This window comes from Thalassophryne amazonica, chromosome 11 (assembly GCF_902500255.1).
Source record: "Thalassophryne amazonica chromosome 11, fThaAma1.1, whole genome shotgun sequence".
Taxonomy (NCBI): domain Eukaryota; kingdom Metazoa; phylum Chordata; class Actinopteri; order Batrachoidiformes; family Batrachoididae; genus Thalassophryne; species Thalassophryne amazonica.
The window spans coordinates 368,282-384,720 of NC_047113.1; the positions used below are offsets into that span (position 1 = coordinate 368,282).

The 16,439-nt window shown below is 42.3% G+C and overlaps 1 protein-coding gene across 1 annotated transcript in view; it reads right to left on the minus strand.

Moving 5' to 3' along the window:
* Positions 1-10,245: 10,245 nt before the first annotated feature.
* Positions 10,246-16,439, minus strand: part of si:ch211-159i8.4 (matrix-remodeling-associated protein 5) — a 186,914-nt gene continuing 180,720 nt past the window's right edge. Inside the window, exon 16 of the mRNA XM_034181951.1 lies at positions 10,246-11,995. Within this exon, the coding sequence (XP_034037842.1) occupies positions 11,442-11,995 (554 nt within the window). The 3' untranslated portion in view covers positions 10,246-11,441. The remainder of the gene's footprint in view (positions 11,996-16,439) is intronic.

Sequence of the window (16,439 nt, forward strand, 5' to 3'; positions counted from 1 at the left end):
GCCTGTGCTACGAGCGTTCTGGCAGTTAGTGTGATTCGGGGGTGTTGACTCATTTAAACTAACATATTCATCCTGCTGTAACCAGGTTTCTGTAAGGCAGAATAAATCAATATGTTGATCAATTATTATATCATTTACTAACAGGGACTTAGAAGAGAGAGATCTAATGTTTAATAGACCACATTTAACTGTTTTAGTCTGTGGTGCAGTTGAAGGTGCTATATTATTTTTTCTTTTTGAATTTTTATGCTTAAATAGATTTTTACTGGTTATTGGTGGTCTGGGAGCAGGCACTGTCTCTACAGGGATGGGGTAATGAGGGGATGGCAGGGGGAGAGAAGCTGCAGAGAGGTGTGTAAGACTACAACTCTGCTTCCTGGTCCCAACCCTGGATAGTCACGGTTTGGAGGATTTAAGAAAATTGGCCAGATTTCTAGAAATGAGAGCTGCTCCATCCAAAGTGGGATGGATGCCGTCTCTCCCAACAAGACCAGGTTTTCCCCAGAAGCTTTGCCAATTATCTATGAAGCCCACCTCATTTTTTGGACACCACTCAGACAGCCAGCAATTCAAGGAGAACATGCGGCTAAACATGTCACTCCCGGTCCGACTGGGGAGGGGCCCAGAGAAAACTACAGAGTCCGACATTGTTTTTGTAAAGTTACACACCGATTCAATGTTAATTTTAGTGACCTCCGATTGGCGTAACCGGGTGTCATTACTGCCGACGTGAATTACAATCTTACCAAATTTACGCTTAGCCTTAGCCAGCAGTTTCAAATTTCCTTCAATGTCGCCTGCTCTGGCCCCCGGAAGACAATTGACTATGGTTGCTGGTGTCGCTAACTTCACATTTCTCAAAACAGAGTTGCCAATAACCAGAGTTTGATCCTCGGTGGGTGTGTCGCCGAGTGGGGAAAAATGGTTAGAAATGTGAATGGGTTGGCGGTGTACACGGGGCTTCTGTTTAGGACTACGCTTCCTCCTCACAGTCACCCAGTCGGCCTGCTTTCCCGGCTGCTCGGGATCTGCCAGAGGGAAACTAACGGCGGCTAAGCTACCTTGGTCCGCACCGACTACAGGGGCCTGGCTAGCTGTAGGATTTTCCAAGGTGCGGAGCCGAGTCTCCAATTCGCCCAGCCTGGCCTCCAAAGCTACGAATAAGCTACACTTATTACAAGTACCATTACTGCTAAAGGAGGCTGAGGAATAACTAAACATTTCACACCCAGAGCAGAAAAGTGCGGGAGAGACAGGAGAAGCCACCATGCTAAACCGGCTAAGAGCTAGTAGCTGCACTAAGCTAGCGGATTCCTAAAAACACACGAAGTGAATAAAGTGTAAATAATTTAGAGGTGATTCAGCAGAGAGAGTGCTTTAGTTAAGGCACGTGAAGATTACACTGTGAAACAAATCGTTATCTAGTTAACTAGATCAATCTAACTGCGCAGATTAAACAGCTAACAGATACAGCAAAACACTGCTGTGCTCCGGAACAAGAAGTGATACAATACCGCAGTGAGAGCCAACCACCAGTAGAGGCTCTCACTGTGGATAACACTGAAATGATGGTTCTTGGTCCAGTGAGACATCGGCATCAATTTGACCAGTTAACGCTCAGCCTCAGCTCATGTGTCATACATCACACTGACACTGAAGTGAGGAACCTTAGGGTAATTTTTAATCCTTCGTTGTCCTTTGGCCTCCATATTAGAAATATTACTAGGACTGCTTTCTTACACCTGCAAATATAGCGAAGATTTGTCCCATCCTGTCTATGGCTGATGCTGAGACCCTGAACCATGCATTCATCTTTTCTAGGTTGGACTACTGCAATGTTCTATTTTCTGGTTTACCGCAATCTAGCATTAGGGCACTCCAATTGGTTCAAAATGCTGCAGCCAGACTTTTGACATGAAGCAGAAAGTTGGACCACATTACACCCATTTTGGCATCCCTTCACTGGCTTCCTGTCCCAGTGAGATCAGATTTTAAGGTTCTGCTACTAACCTATAAAATTATTCATGGACTGGCACCTCCCTAACTAGCTGACCTAATTAAACCTTACGTACCGGCCCTGGCTTTATGTTCTCAGGGTGCAGGACTACTTTGTGTCCCTAAGGTGAATAAGAAGTCTGCGGGTCACAGAGCTTTCTCTTATCATGCCCCTGTTCTGTGAAATGATCTCCCTGCATCAATAAAACAGTCAGATTCTGTGGAGATTTTCAAGTCCAGACTTAAGATGCACTTATTTTCCCTTAATGTATGACTAGCATACTGGTACAGTTTTGTTTTACACTTTTTACTGTTTTAATTCATGTTATTAGTAATTGGAGCGGGCTGCGGCCTCAACTTTACCTAAATTCTGGGTCTTTTAGTGAAGTTTAGGGCTAGTGGCCGGCGATCACCTTAGTATTTCTCTGTTTTTCTTGTAGATTAATGCTGATAAATTATACAGTATTTTTTGTCTTTCTGATGCCTGATTCTGTTTTTTCTCTCTGTTTAAGGTGCAGCTCCATCCAGAGATGGGAGTTTGTGTTCGTGTTGGCGATCCTCCTGTCCTGTGCACCAACAGCAATTCTTGTATATTTGTCCGTGAATTGTTCTGTAATTTATGTCTGTATCATGGCCCAAGCAGAGGGTCACCCCTTTGAGTCTGGTCTGCTTGAGGTTTCTTCCTCAGAGGGAGTTTTTCCTTGCCACTGTTGCTCTGGGGGTTAATAAGGTTAGACCTTACCTGTGTGAAGCACTTTGAGGCAACTCTGTTGTGATTTGGCGCTATATAAATGAAAATAAATTGAAATTGAAGACACAATTAGTTGTAAAAGTCAGATGTTTGGATAAGTGTGGAGATAGAACAGCAACAGTCCAGTGCAGATATGTGGTTTTGTGAAATAGTAATAACACCGTATTCTAGTCCATGTGACAGACTTTGCATTATAGACTCATCATCTTGCCAATATGAGAAAATGTGCTTTTAATGAATAAAATGGTACCGAGGAGTAGCCTTCATTCAGTTTATTGCAGCTCCTTTCAGATACTCCTTTGTTCTCTCTCAGGGTCACCACAGAAGATCCCAGGTGGATCTGCATGGTAATTTGGCACAAGTTTTACAGCAGATGCCCTTCCTGATGCAACACCACATTACATGGAGAAATGTGGCAGAGGCGGGGTTTGAACCAGGATCTTTCAGCACTGAAACCAAGCACACTAACCACTTGGCCATCACCCCTGCTAGCTCTCATTTAGCTTATTAACTTCACCAAATTGCATGTAATATTTCAAAAATATCTAGAGGGCGTCCCCCAGACCCACTTCTGTGTACTGCGGCCCTCTGGGCCGTGAACAAAATTTTCAGGGTTACCCCCCCCCCCAATGATGCCATTTGCATCACTGTTTACAATCAAGATACTTGATTAGACACAGACTCCTGTGTGATCATTTAACATTGTCACTGGATGATGTGTCAGTCATCATGTTGATGAAGCTGAAATACCTCAACATTATACAACAGAGAGAGATTACACACAATGACTCTTTTTTTATTTGCAGACTATATACTGAGACTATATACTGCATATGGGCAGCATGGTGGCTTCATGGTTAGCACTGTTGCCTGATAGCAAGAAAGTCATGGGATTGATTCTCACTTGTGGCTCCTTTCTGTGTGGAGTTTGCATGTTCTCCCCATGTATGTGTGGGTTTCCTTCCACATTTAAAGACATGCAGGTTAGGTGAATTGGAAACATTCTAAGTCTCCAGGTCTCCCTTGCAAAAGAGATCTCAGTGGGACTAAACTGTTTAACAGATAGTGTGTGCACAATTATTAGGAAAATTGTATTTTTGAGGATTCATTTTATGATTGAACAACTGCGCCGCTCTCAGTCAATCCAAAACATTAATAAACCTCAAACCTGAGTATTTAAGACACTAAAAGTGAGGTTTTGGCTTTCTTAGGAGAATATTTATGTGTGCACTGTTATTGGGCAACTGTTAGTGTACAGAATTACAACCCCTGGCAAAAATTATCCGGTCTCGGAGGATGTTCATTCAGTTGTTTAATTTTGTAGAAAAAAAGCAGATCACAGACATGACACAAAACTAAAGTCATTTCAAATGGCAACTTTCTGGCTTTAAGAAACTCTATAAGAAATCAGGAAAAAAAATTGTGGCAGTCAGTAACGGTTACTTTTTTAGACCAAGCAGAGGGAAAAAATATGGATTCACTCAATTCTGAGGAAAAAATTATGGAATCACCCTGTAAATTTTCATCCCCAAAACTAACACCTGCATCAAATCAGATCTGCTCATTAGTCTGCATCTAAAAAGGAGTGATCACACCTTGGAGAGCTGTTGCACCAAGTGGACTGACATGAATCATGGCTCCAATATGAGAGATGTCAATTGAAACAAAGGAGAGGATTATCAAACTCTTAAAGAGGGTAAATCATCACGCAATGTTGCAAAAGATGTTGGTTGTTCACAGTCAGCGGTGTCTAAACTCTGGACCAAATACAAACAACATGGGAAGGTTGTTAAAGGCAAACATACTGGTAGACCAAGGAAGACATCAAAGAATCAAGACAGAAAACTTAAAGCAATATGTCTCAAAAATCAAAAATGCACAACAAAACAAATGAGGAACGAATGGGAGGAAACTGGAGTCAACGTCTGTAACCGAACTGTAAGAAACCGCCTAAAGGAAATGGGATGTACATACAGAAAAGCTAAACGAAAGCCATCATTAACACCTAAACAGAAAAAACAAGGTTACAATAGGCTAAGGAAAAGCAGTCGTGGACTGTGGATGACTGGATGAAAGTCATATTCAGTGATGAATCTGGAATCTGCATTGGGCAAGGTGATGATGCTGGAACTTTTGTTTGGTGCCGTTCCAATGAGATTTATAAAAGATGACTGCCTGAAGAGAACATGTAAATTTCCACAGTCATTGATGATATGAGGCTGCATGTCAGGTAAAGGCATTGGGGAGATGGCTGTCATTACATCATCAATAAATGCACAAGTTTACGTTGATATTTTGGACACTTTTCTTATCCCATCAATTGAAAGGATGTTTGGGGATGATGAAATCATTTTTCAAGATGATAATGCATCTTGCTATAGAGCAAAAACTGTGAAAACATTCCTTGCAAAAAGACACATAGGGTCAATGTCATGGCCTGGAAATAGTCCGGATCTTAATCCAATTGAAAATCTTTGGTGGAAGTTGTAGAAAATGGTCCATGACAAGGCTCCAACCTGCAAAGCTGATCTGGCAACAGCAATCAGAGAAAGTTGGAGCCAGATTGATGAAGAGTACTGTTTGTCACTCATTAAGTCCATGCCTCAGAGACTGCAAGCTGTTATAAAAGCCAGTGGTGGTGCAACAAAATACTAGTGATGTGTTGGAGCGTTCTTTTGTTTTTCATGATTCCATCATTTTTTCCTCAGAATTGAGTGAGTCCATATTTTTTTTTCCCTCTGCTTGGTCTAAAAAAGTAATCGTTACTGACTGCCACAATTTTTTTTCCTGATTTCTTATAGTGTTTATTAAAGCCAGAAAGTTGCCATTTGAAATGACTTTAGTTTCTGTGATCACACCCCAATATCTCAGCAATTTCAACAGTGCTTCATCCTTCTGAAAGACTTTTTACATTTTTGATTTTTCAGAGTCAATTTTTGGCCATTTTGCCTACTAAATTATACACACTGATATAGGGCATTGACCTCCTTAGGCCACACCCTCCCTCATTACACAAATACACATCACCTGATATGCTTAAATTCAATAAGCATTCACGTTTATACAGCTTTGAGTTGGAAAATGTGCATAAACATGATGATATGGTCAAAATACCCACTTGCCTAATAATTTTGTGCACAGTGTCGTGTAGATGCAGCCTGTTCTGTCCATGGCTGATGCAAAGGCATCGGTTCATGCTCTTATATCTTGCAGAACTGATTATTGTAATGTGTTGTTTTCTGGATTGGTGCAGCCTGGTTGCCAAGTGCACTTGTTTCAAAGAAGAAGCTTCCAAGTTGAAGGCCACTTGTGTACATTCTTCATGTACTGTGAAGATTTGTCACACAGGGTATTCTGGGAAAAACATCTGTCAAATCAACATTCAGATCCATATCAGATCAGCTGTAGTTACCTTGAGAAAAGATTATAGAAGTTGCAAGAAATGACTCATTTTCTGGATGGCCACACGCTGCTATTAGAGGTCTTCTAACTCGGAGAAGGAAATCTAACAATATTACACCAACTGCAGCATCCATTGATTGGCTTTGTATTACAGTTACCATCAAATTTTAAAGTTGTATTGTTAATTTGTAAGCTCGTAAATGGACAAGCAGCCTCATAACTAGTAACTAGTTAAGTTTTTGTGGTCTGTTTCATCTTTGTCCACAAGGTTTCAAAAAACAGACAGAAATGAAGATGAAATAAATGCAAGCCTCCACATCTCTGTCTGTACTTAACATTGAGTGTAAATAAGCTCTAAGAGACACACACCCTTGCACAATTCCACAGTATGTGCATGTATACACAGGCTCCCAGTTTGATGGGATTAGATTTCATAGAAATGCAAATATGTATCAAAGGCTTCTTTTTTCTTTAAGTCTTTCTTGCACACACACACACACACACACACACACACACACACACACACACACACACACACACACACACACACACACACACACACACACACACACACACACACACACACACACACACACACACACCACACACACACACACACAACCACTGATGCATGCACTGTGTGTGTTGTATAATCTTCACACACAGACACTGTTTCTCACAGATATATACTCTTTCCCCAAAGAGCCACACATAATCCCTGTCTAACATATGAACACAACAAACACACACAGACACACTTGCACTGTGTTGAACAATCCCAGTGCTTGTTTTTGACAAAGCTCCCTTCTTCTAAAGGCCTGTTTGTCTGAAAGTCTCTGTGGGTGATTGACATTCTGTGAAACACAAACCAACAGTGAAATATAGCAAGTATTTGCATACATAAAAACTACCATATAGGCTCAGAAAAACCCTTTGTGTTACAATGTAAACTGGATCAAAGGTGTAGTGCAGTAATGAGTTCACCTCCCTCACCTCAAACACATCCATCCATCCATCCATCATCCAATTTCTTCCGCTTTATCCAGTCGGGTCGCGGGGGCAGCAGCTCAAGGCAAAGCGCCCAGACCTCCCGATCCACAAACTCCTCCCCCTCAACACAGTAAAACATATTTATGCATCATTATGGGTTTTGTGCCTCCCACACTTGCATCGAAGCTCACACGTGTTGAACTTTTACTACAAAACACAATCGATGAGCGCAGATTAGGGCAAGTGACTAGTGGTAATCACATACATGTCAGAACTTTCTGTGTTCCACAACAATAAATTAAGTTTCCTGTCAGAACATAGTAGCATATTTTCTGAAGTACAAGTTGCACCTGTTAAAAATGGCTCTTGAAGAGGAAACATCCATATACGTCACACTGGAGTACAAGTTGGAGGACCCCTCAAACTACAAAAAAAAACCCCAAAAACAATAAAAACAAAACACTGACTTATATTCCAGAAAATACAGGTAAAACGACAGCAACTGAAAACCTGCATGGGAACGTGTTATTATATGCTGCCGTCTGATTGTTAAAAAATGTTGGGAAATACAAAATAAGTGCAGCTAATGTAGTTGTGTGAATGACGTGGATTATGCTAAGAACCCCATCACACTTAGTACGAATGAGCTCGAGCCAAGTCGACTCAGGATTCGTGCCACATCTGGCAATAATAAGAATTGCAGAGAATGCACTCTGAACCGCCCTCACTGAATTGTGCATGTGCCATGCGCATGAGTTTCTGAACGTGATAAAGTGTTGGTGGAACAGACAAGGATTACCCAGACAGCTGTCAGAAAGCAGTGATAATACGACAAATGCACTTACATTGCCGTACGAGTGAGGTCCGATTGTGGGTTGAGGAAATATTATCCAGCACCACTCAAAGTGCCTCGTGGTGCATTCAGGCGCATTCAGGACATTTGGCCATGGCAGAAACATGATGAGCATCACCCCGAATGTGATCAGAATGTCACAAATGCCGTTTTCACACCGTCTGATTGTTTAGAATGCAGTCTGACTGCGGTCAGATGGCAGTGACTGCTGTTTAGTAGTGGTTCCACCTCGACTGTTTTGAACATGTGCACAAGATTCGAGGCGACTGTGGCCAGCTGTTTAGACTGCTCCGAGAATGCTGTCCAACGTTTTCGAATGCAGTTCCACTGGTTTAAATGAGATGAAGGAAAAAAATCTTTCACTGCTGGCTGTGAGTGACACACCATGCACCATGATGGCACATGCTGTTAAAATATTCTCTTTCTGCTTTAGCCAGGCACAAGGATGAACTAGACCGCAGATTATGTCAGTATGTTAATGCTGCATGGAAGATTCAAGAGCACTGGTTAGGAAAAAATGCCTTTTTTTTTCCTTGAAATGTTCCCCTGCTCCCCTTGGGATCTAGTGCCTGAGCCCAGCTCCCCATAGAAGATTTGCTTTGGAAGCCGGGAATCTTCCAGCCGACCACATGTCCTGTCCAACACAGTTGATGCAACCACCATGGCTTCAATGCTTGTGCAGATGCCTCCTCCAGAATGCTGTTATCATCTGTCAGTCCTGTCAACTGTTGCCTAAAATGCCGATGAGACACCGCTGATGATATTTTCCCAAGGTTTTAAAGGTGACATCTGTAAGTGTCCAGGATTCTGAGCTGTATAGAGGAAAGGTAGCACAACAGCCTTGTAGATCAGGAGTTTGTTATCAGTCCTTATTCCCCTCACTCAACACTCTCTCTCATAGCCTGCCAGAGGTGCAGCTTGCAGCCTTAAGATGATGTAGAATCCTGGCATGAATGTTAGCTTTGGTAGAAAGAACACTGTCCTAGGTAGGGGAAGCTCTGCAGCTTCTGGGGGTATGGGTCACCTAATGGCAACCACATACACAGCGACTCCTGCTGGCCTCCGTCACATTAGCATGACATATGTCAATTTTTCCTCATATTTTTTAACAGTTCATTAGAAATAAACACTTTCAAAGCTAAAAGCACTGTTTCTGTAACCAGATACTACTTCTGAGGTGATTTACATGACATCTTACAAAGAATTCAGCAGACTAACTGGCAATACAGGAACATCACTGTGACACAAGCTGTACTGAAACAAATCAACTGAACTTTGGTTCCATCAAACAGTCAAGCAGAGAGGAAAAGCTCATAGTGACAGTGTCAGGTTTCCCGTCTTTTATAATGTATTGCTAAACATTGTGCAATGCCCTGGGAAAACCCATCAAATGACAATTGCCATCTGTTTGTCACCTTTGGTTAATCTGACTGTATTGTGAATGGATATTCTTTGTGTGATGAGTGATAGTGGGTATAGTAATAATGTGATAACATGATTTATTTCGAACCCATGATTAACCATGGTGTCCTCCAAATTCATGCACACACTCTACATATACAAAGATGAAAAATACGAGTGATAATCAGAGGCAAAAATGTGATGAGAAACATTCCAGTACCTTTTATTTTGTTTACTCATAAATATGTTAATTATACATACCACTGCTTCATAGTATTAATCAGGTGCTTTTATTCCAACTCTGTTCATTTATGAATTATTTCCTTACAATCAAATCTCAGATCATCACCTCTTGTTTCTTTTCTAAGCACCTGGTCTGGTTAATGATTAAAAAGGACCTGATAACATGTGCAGTAGGAGCGGTTACCTTTCCACCACTGTACACATTACTTAATGACATGGGTACATACAGATACATATTCATGTGCCCTGTAGAGTTTACAGCATCAATGCTTGTTTCCTCACAGAACAGACACTAAAAGATTATACATTATGGTACTTTATGCATATGGCCATAAATTCTTTGATTGTGGATTACAAGAATTGAGTCTTCACTTCTCACAAAAACTGTTGACCAGTTGTGAGGCTGTTAAATCCAGATTGAGCTGTAAACTCCAGAAGGAAACAACCAGTTTATCCAAAACACAGGTCTTCTTACAGGTATGAGAGATTAGATGTGTACAGCTCTGGTTACAATTTGGGATTCCACAAGCAGATATATAACAACACGTGCCATAAAGCCTGGTTTCCATTGAAGCGGGTGACAGGCGCCACAAGTGTCCTTTGACCTGGATTGAGTTCTGAATGATTATGTTATGCGAGCTCAGTCTTGGCAATGAGAAATCATTGGCTCAGAGTGCATGCTCTGCCCTTTTGGCCACAGTTGTCTCAGAATTCAGGCCTAACCCAGAGGATCCTGGGCTGAGATCCGGGCTCTTTGTCCAGATCTTTGCATGAGATCTGGTCCAAGATCACATGCAAACCCTGATCTGTATCAGGGCTTGCTTTGTTCAGTACAACATCTAAACTTTGAAGTGCATTTCCTGTCCAATTCCTTTTGAGATCACTCACCACAATAAAAGAACCTAACAGTGGTCATCTTGCAGGCTGTGGATTAATGCGTTCCTATTCCATGAATGTGTGAACACAAATTCAGATGCCTGTTGGGGTTTGGGTCTTTCTTATTCAACAGTGTTGCAAAAATAGTATTTTTGAGACCATGTTTGATGCATTTTTAAAGACATAACATTTGAGATCATTTGAATTGAACATTTTTTCACCAAGTAACATATGTAGGTACATTACAGTATTATGTGTGGTTTAATATGCCTCATAAACATGCTAAATATCCAAATCGACTGTCACACAATGGTAGTAATGTGTGCAGTAATGCAATTAATGGGCCTTGGACAGACTTTGGTCTTATGTTGACCATATGAATGCAGGCTTGACAAGAACCAAACTGTGTTCCACCCTCCTTAAGCAGAACCACGTTAAACTTCTGTCTTCTCTTTGAAAGGCATACTGAGGGGAAACATTTAGATATAACAGTCTTTTTACAGAAGAGTGTGCAGTTATTTCATTTCCAAAGCAAGCAATGTTATGCTAAAATGAATTTATACTTCACAGGACAAATTTACAAACTAACAGAAATGGTGAGTTAAACCTGCATGATAGAATCCAAAAATAGTACTTTGTGGTATGAAAATGCATTTTAAGATTCAAAATGTGAGGCTAAAAGACATTTACATTTGATCCATTAAATGTACTTATAAATCACAAACGTAGATTCACGGTAATGTCCCAGTAAGAAACTTCATTACTCAGTGGAAATTGCTTTTCAAAGTGTGTTGAGCACCTTTAACTTTGCAGATTTGTGTCTGTCTCTGAGGCATTTTTTTTTTTTTTTATTGAACAGGAAAATCTTCACCCAGTCTTAATTGTGCTGTGAGACTTTCCTTCAGGGTAAAAACAATCAAAATCTGCTATTCAGACCACTTGCAGGTATGTAGATTTAAAGTCTGTTCCAAGGGCATTTTTAGCATTGCATTTGTAAATGCCAGAGTTCAAAAGCACAGGGTTTTGTATAACCAGACTCCCTTCTGCTGTCATCGTAATCCCTCCCTGCACTGTGATCCGGCTATGCGGAACCAGTGTCGTGCGTCCAGGCAATGTCCATGAAATTTCAGGTTTAGGAATACCAGTGGAAATGCAGTGTAATGTCACTGGTGATCCTCGGTTGACTCTGGTGATGGAGGCCATTATGTTGGTGATACGAGGTGGGAAAACCATCACTGTAACTGGATAGGACAATGCCGATGACCCAAAGGTGTTGGAGGCTTTACAGCTATATGTTCCTTTGTCAAAGGTGGCAACCTGTCTCAGGTGGAGTGTGCCATTGGCAAAGAAAGAAACACGACCAATGGTTTGAGGTTTGTCCAAAACAACACCGTTTGGTAGGGTCCACGTGATTGATGCCTGTGGCCAGCCATCTACAGTGCAGGGCAAGCTGAGACTGTGGCCGTAAGTGATCTTTATCCCACCTACAAACAAAAAACATGCCATAATAACACAATCAACATTAAAATATACCGTAATTTCCAGACTATAGAGCGCACCTGAATATTAGCCACACCCACCAATTTTAAAAAGAAAAAAAAAAAAAAATTGTACATAAATAAGCCGCACTTGTCTATAAGCCATGGGTCTCCATGTTGTAACATGAGATATTCACACAGAAAGATGTTAGACTGAAAGATTTTTTAACTTTAATTAAATACGTACCATAAATGCTTTTTCCCTTGAAGTGTTACATGTAAATATTGACACGCACGTCATCCAGCGCGCGTGCATGGTGTCTCTGCTCCACATGGAGAACTGAGTAATTTTAAATTTTTCTTTTTGTAACTTTCATCGCGTGCAGCCAAGATCGGATGGAGTCTGTGGTAAATGAGACGTTAATGAGGCGCTATGACTTTCAACTTGTAGCATCAAGATAGAGAACCGGTTTTTGAAGGGTGGGGGGAGAATGCTCCGCTCCACTAACTGATGTGACCGACCAACTCCAGTGCACAGTGCCGGACAGGGACTTTTCTTCGCAAAAATGAATGGGTAAGACCTTATATTTACACTGTGTGTGAATTTACAGCACATGAGGAGCGCATTTTTCAGGAAATCAATTGACGTATGTCGACTTGTGAAAAAGTCTGTAACAATCTGTCAGGATGGGTCCTGGCCCAGGGCGAGATTATGGTTTTGTACCCTATTGATGTCTGCCTCCCCTTATTTGATCCTCTCTGTTGCCCTTTTATGATCAGTTTGTAGTATGTTTCCTCTGGTTCCGTTTATAATGCATCTACAGTGTTTTATTATCTTGTGTTCCTTTTGTTTTTGGTATTGTTACCTGTTATTTATCTCTTGTTCTAGTCATTCTTTGCATTATCTGTTTTGTTTCAGTTCATTCTTTATTTTCTGCTCATTCCATAGTTTGCCTTGGTTTCTTATTTTCTTTGATGGTTATTACATTTTATACTTCAGCCATGTTCTGTTCTAGTTTCGGTTAGTAGAGAAGCTTGAATCTTCGACTGGACTGGGTTGCTTGATGCGAGGACGTTTCGCTTCAAATCACAGAAGCTTCCTCAGCTAAAATTCTTGCTCTGGTAGTCTGACTTCTGTCTTGACTCTTGTAGAGAAGAATAAACAGAAGCGACAAAAGCTGGAGTTTTAAACCTAACCAGACCCCACCTACCGAGAGGCAGACTGCTATAGACTAGTGACTAAACAATAGCTCTAATTAGCACCTATTGTGCTCTAGTTAGCACCCTCCTAATGACAATTCAGCTGTCCCTCCTAATGATGGGATGGAAGCCTCCCCTGACTACTCTCCTGCTGACGTGAATGACTCATTACCATGAACAAAAGACTGAAACTGCTTGACCTGAGTACCCCACTGTAAACAGGGGACAAAGCGTGTCTCAGACCCCCTCCCCAGTTAAGGCTGGGTTTCAAATGTTTCACATAAAATGCCTCCTTCACTCCTCTCTCAAATCATTTCCTTTCTCTGGCTAAGATTTTAACTTCCTTGTCCTCAAACGTGTGGTTAGTGTCTTTAAGGTGGAGATGAACTGCAGACTGAGGTCCACCGGCACCCTCTCTGTGGTGTTGGTATAGCCTTTTGTGTAACGGCTGCTTAGTCTCACCTATGTAGTGTTCGTTACAGTTTTCCTGACATCTGATAGAATACACTACATTGCTCTGTTTGGAACTAGGGAGCCTGTCCTTAGGGTGAGCTAATTTCTGTCTCAAGGTGTTAACAGGTTAAAATAAACTGGGATTTTGTACTGTCTGAAGATCCTATGTAGTTTTTCCCCTACTCCTGCTAAATAAGGGAGAGACACTCTTCTTCTTGTCTCCGTCTCCTGTCTATCTGGTCTCTGTTTTCTGGGACTTCTGCACTTTGTCCAGGGACCATCGTGGGTAACCATATACTGTGAGGGCTTTCCAGACATGTTGTTCTTTAGCCCTTCCCTCTGTAGTTGTGGGCACCTGTAGGGCTCTGTGTTGAAGCATCCTGATCACCCCGAGCTTGTGTTCAAGGGGGTGGTTTAAGCCAAAGAACAGATATTGGTCAGTGTGAGTGGGCTTTCTGTAACCCCTGTCTGGAGCTGCCTGTTCTCTCCAATCGTAACATCACAGTCCAAGAAGGATAAATGGTTGTTTCTGGCATCCTCGCATGTGAACTTGATATTGGAGTCCACCGAGTTGATGTGCTCTGTAAAGGTCTCCACTTCCTGTTGCTTGATTTTAACCCATGTGTCATCGACATATCTGAACCAGTGACTGGAGCGATGCCCCTGAATGACTCCAAGGCTCTCTTCTCCACTAGCTCCATGTACAGATTGTCCACAATGGGGGATACTGGAGACCCCATCGCACAACCACAGATCTGCCTGTAGTAATTTCCCCCTAAATAGGAAATACATGGCGTTAAGACAGATCTCCAAGAGTTGGCAGATGTGATCTGGTGTAAGTTTGGTCCTTTCAAGTAGAGATGCATCCTCCAGCAGCCTCTAGTTTCAGTTATCTTTTCTATCTTATTTTCTGTGTGTGTGATAAGAATTATACTTCTGTCAGATTCTGTTTTAGTCTTGATTATGGTCTTATTATTCTTGTGCTCTTTTTAGGTCTGTCACTCTGTTTCTAAGTTTGTCCTTTATTTTGCTCATGCTTCCTTTTGTTGGTCTTTGGGCACCATTGATTTTCATTCACTGACTCCTCTTGCTTTTGATCTTTATTTTTTTGCTTACTTTCTCTTGCCTCTCTTCCCACCTCTTTGCTTCACTAGACCACACCTCCTTTCCAGAACCCTAGCTTAACATGTACACCTTGTTACATCAACCTGTTATTTAAGCCTTCACTTCCCTCACTGCAGTGCCAGCTCGTTGATCTTCTGTATCTTCGTTCCAGCCTTGTTCTCGTCTCTTTTGCCTCACTGTGTTTTTTGACCTCATTCTGTTTATCCGGATTTTGCCTATTGCTTTAGCCTCAAATATTGTGTCTCTCTGTCCCTTTTGACTTCAGCCTGTTTCTGACCACATATTTTGCCTTGCCCTCATCTGTACTTTTGCCATGCTGCCTGCCTTTCTGTATACCAGACCCTGGACTGTTTTTTTTTTTTATAAAGCTTATTACATCCTACGCTTTGTCTGAGAGTTTGACTTGTGTCCACCCACCTTCTGTGCCACGCAACCACGAATCGTGACAGAACGAGCTGGCTAGAGCATGGATGCAGCAGGCCCTCACCAGCCATGACTGATTCTGACATCGCCACCATTAAGGAAGTTTTTACCGGTCTGATTTTTTTTTTGTTGTTTTGTGCTTCCACGGCAGCTTCTCCCCGAGAGAAAAGTTTGATAATTTGGATCAGGCTTGGGAGTTACTGGAGGCCCACACATGGTTATTTCAAGACTTCCCTGACAAAAGACGATTATTCACCGAGGAGAGACTTCCCGACTGGGTGAAGCATAACTGTCCTCCACAATGCCATCTCCTGACAGCAAGTTAGAATGGGAGGACATCGAGGATGAGGAGGACGGAGATTATGACACCAATGAGTCCTCATCTGAGTCGGTGGGATTGGCACTTCAGGCCACAGCAGAGACGCTGTTTAAGATACAGGACTTTTTGGGCAAATCAGGATGGTGACACAGGCAGCACATTTTGTCCGCTCTTGATCAGCTACTTCAAACCATGCCACACATTCTCTCAGAACTGGCCAAATTTCTCCATGCGTTGAAGACCCAATGGATTTTTTTTTTTTGCATGAATCTGAAATCTATGATTCCATGTCAAGCACGCCACAGTCCATAATATTGTCACCTGTGGCAGTCTCATGCCTCAGTTTTTTGCTCATACACCAGTGACATCACGCCCGCTGATGGTTTGGGCCCCGCAGCGTCCTTCATCCATGCCGAGCATGCCTGGTGTGCCACCGAAACCGGCTCCGCAGCACGTCTTAGTACAGAAGCCGGTGGAGCCATGTCACATTACCGGAGCAGTGGTGCAGCCATGTTCGATCTCCATGCCCCATTTGCCTTCAGCTAACTCCGTTCTGGAGCACACGACACAGGAATCAGTGGCGACACACCCACCTGCAAGTGCTTCGGCGTGGATGGCAGATCCACTCTCAGCACGCACTCCACGCTCCACAATCAATCCATGGAGCTGTATATAAGAACATGAATCAATCAGAGCACAGGATGACAGTCACGGCGCACATGGCTCCACAGTCGGTCACAGCGCAGGATGACGTGGGCTCAGCGCAATCATCACCACCAACATCAGCAGCATTCACGGCGCATGCCTCTCACACAGCATCGATGGAAGCAATCCCATCTCCACAGTCAGCAATGTCACTAGTCAGAGCGGTTACGATGCGCACCGTTCAATCACGGTCATCGGTGGAATCATTTTCATGCGCGGTCCAGG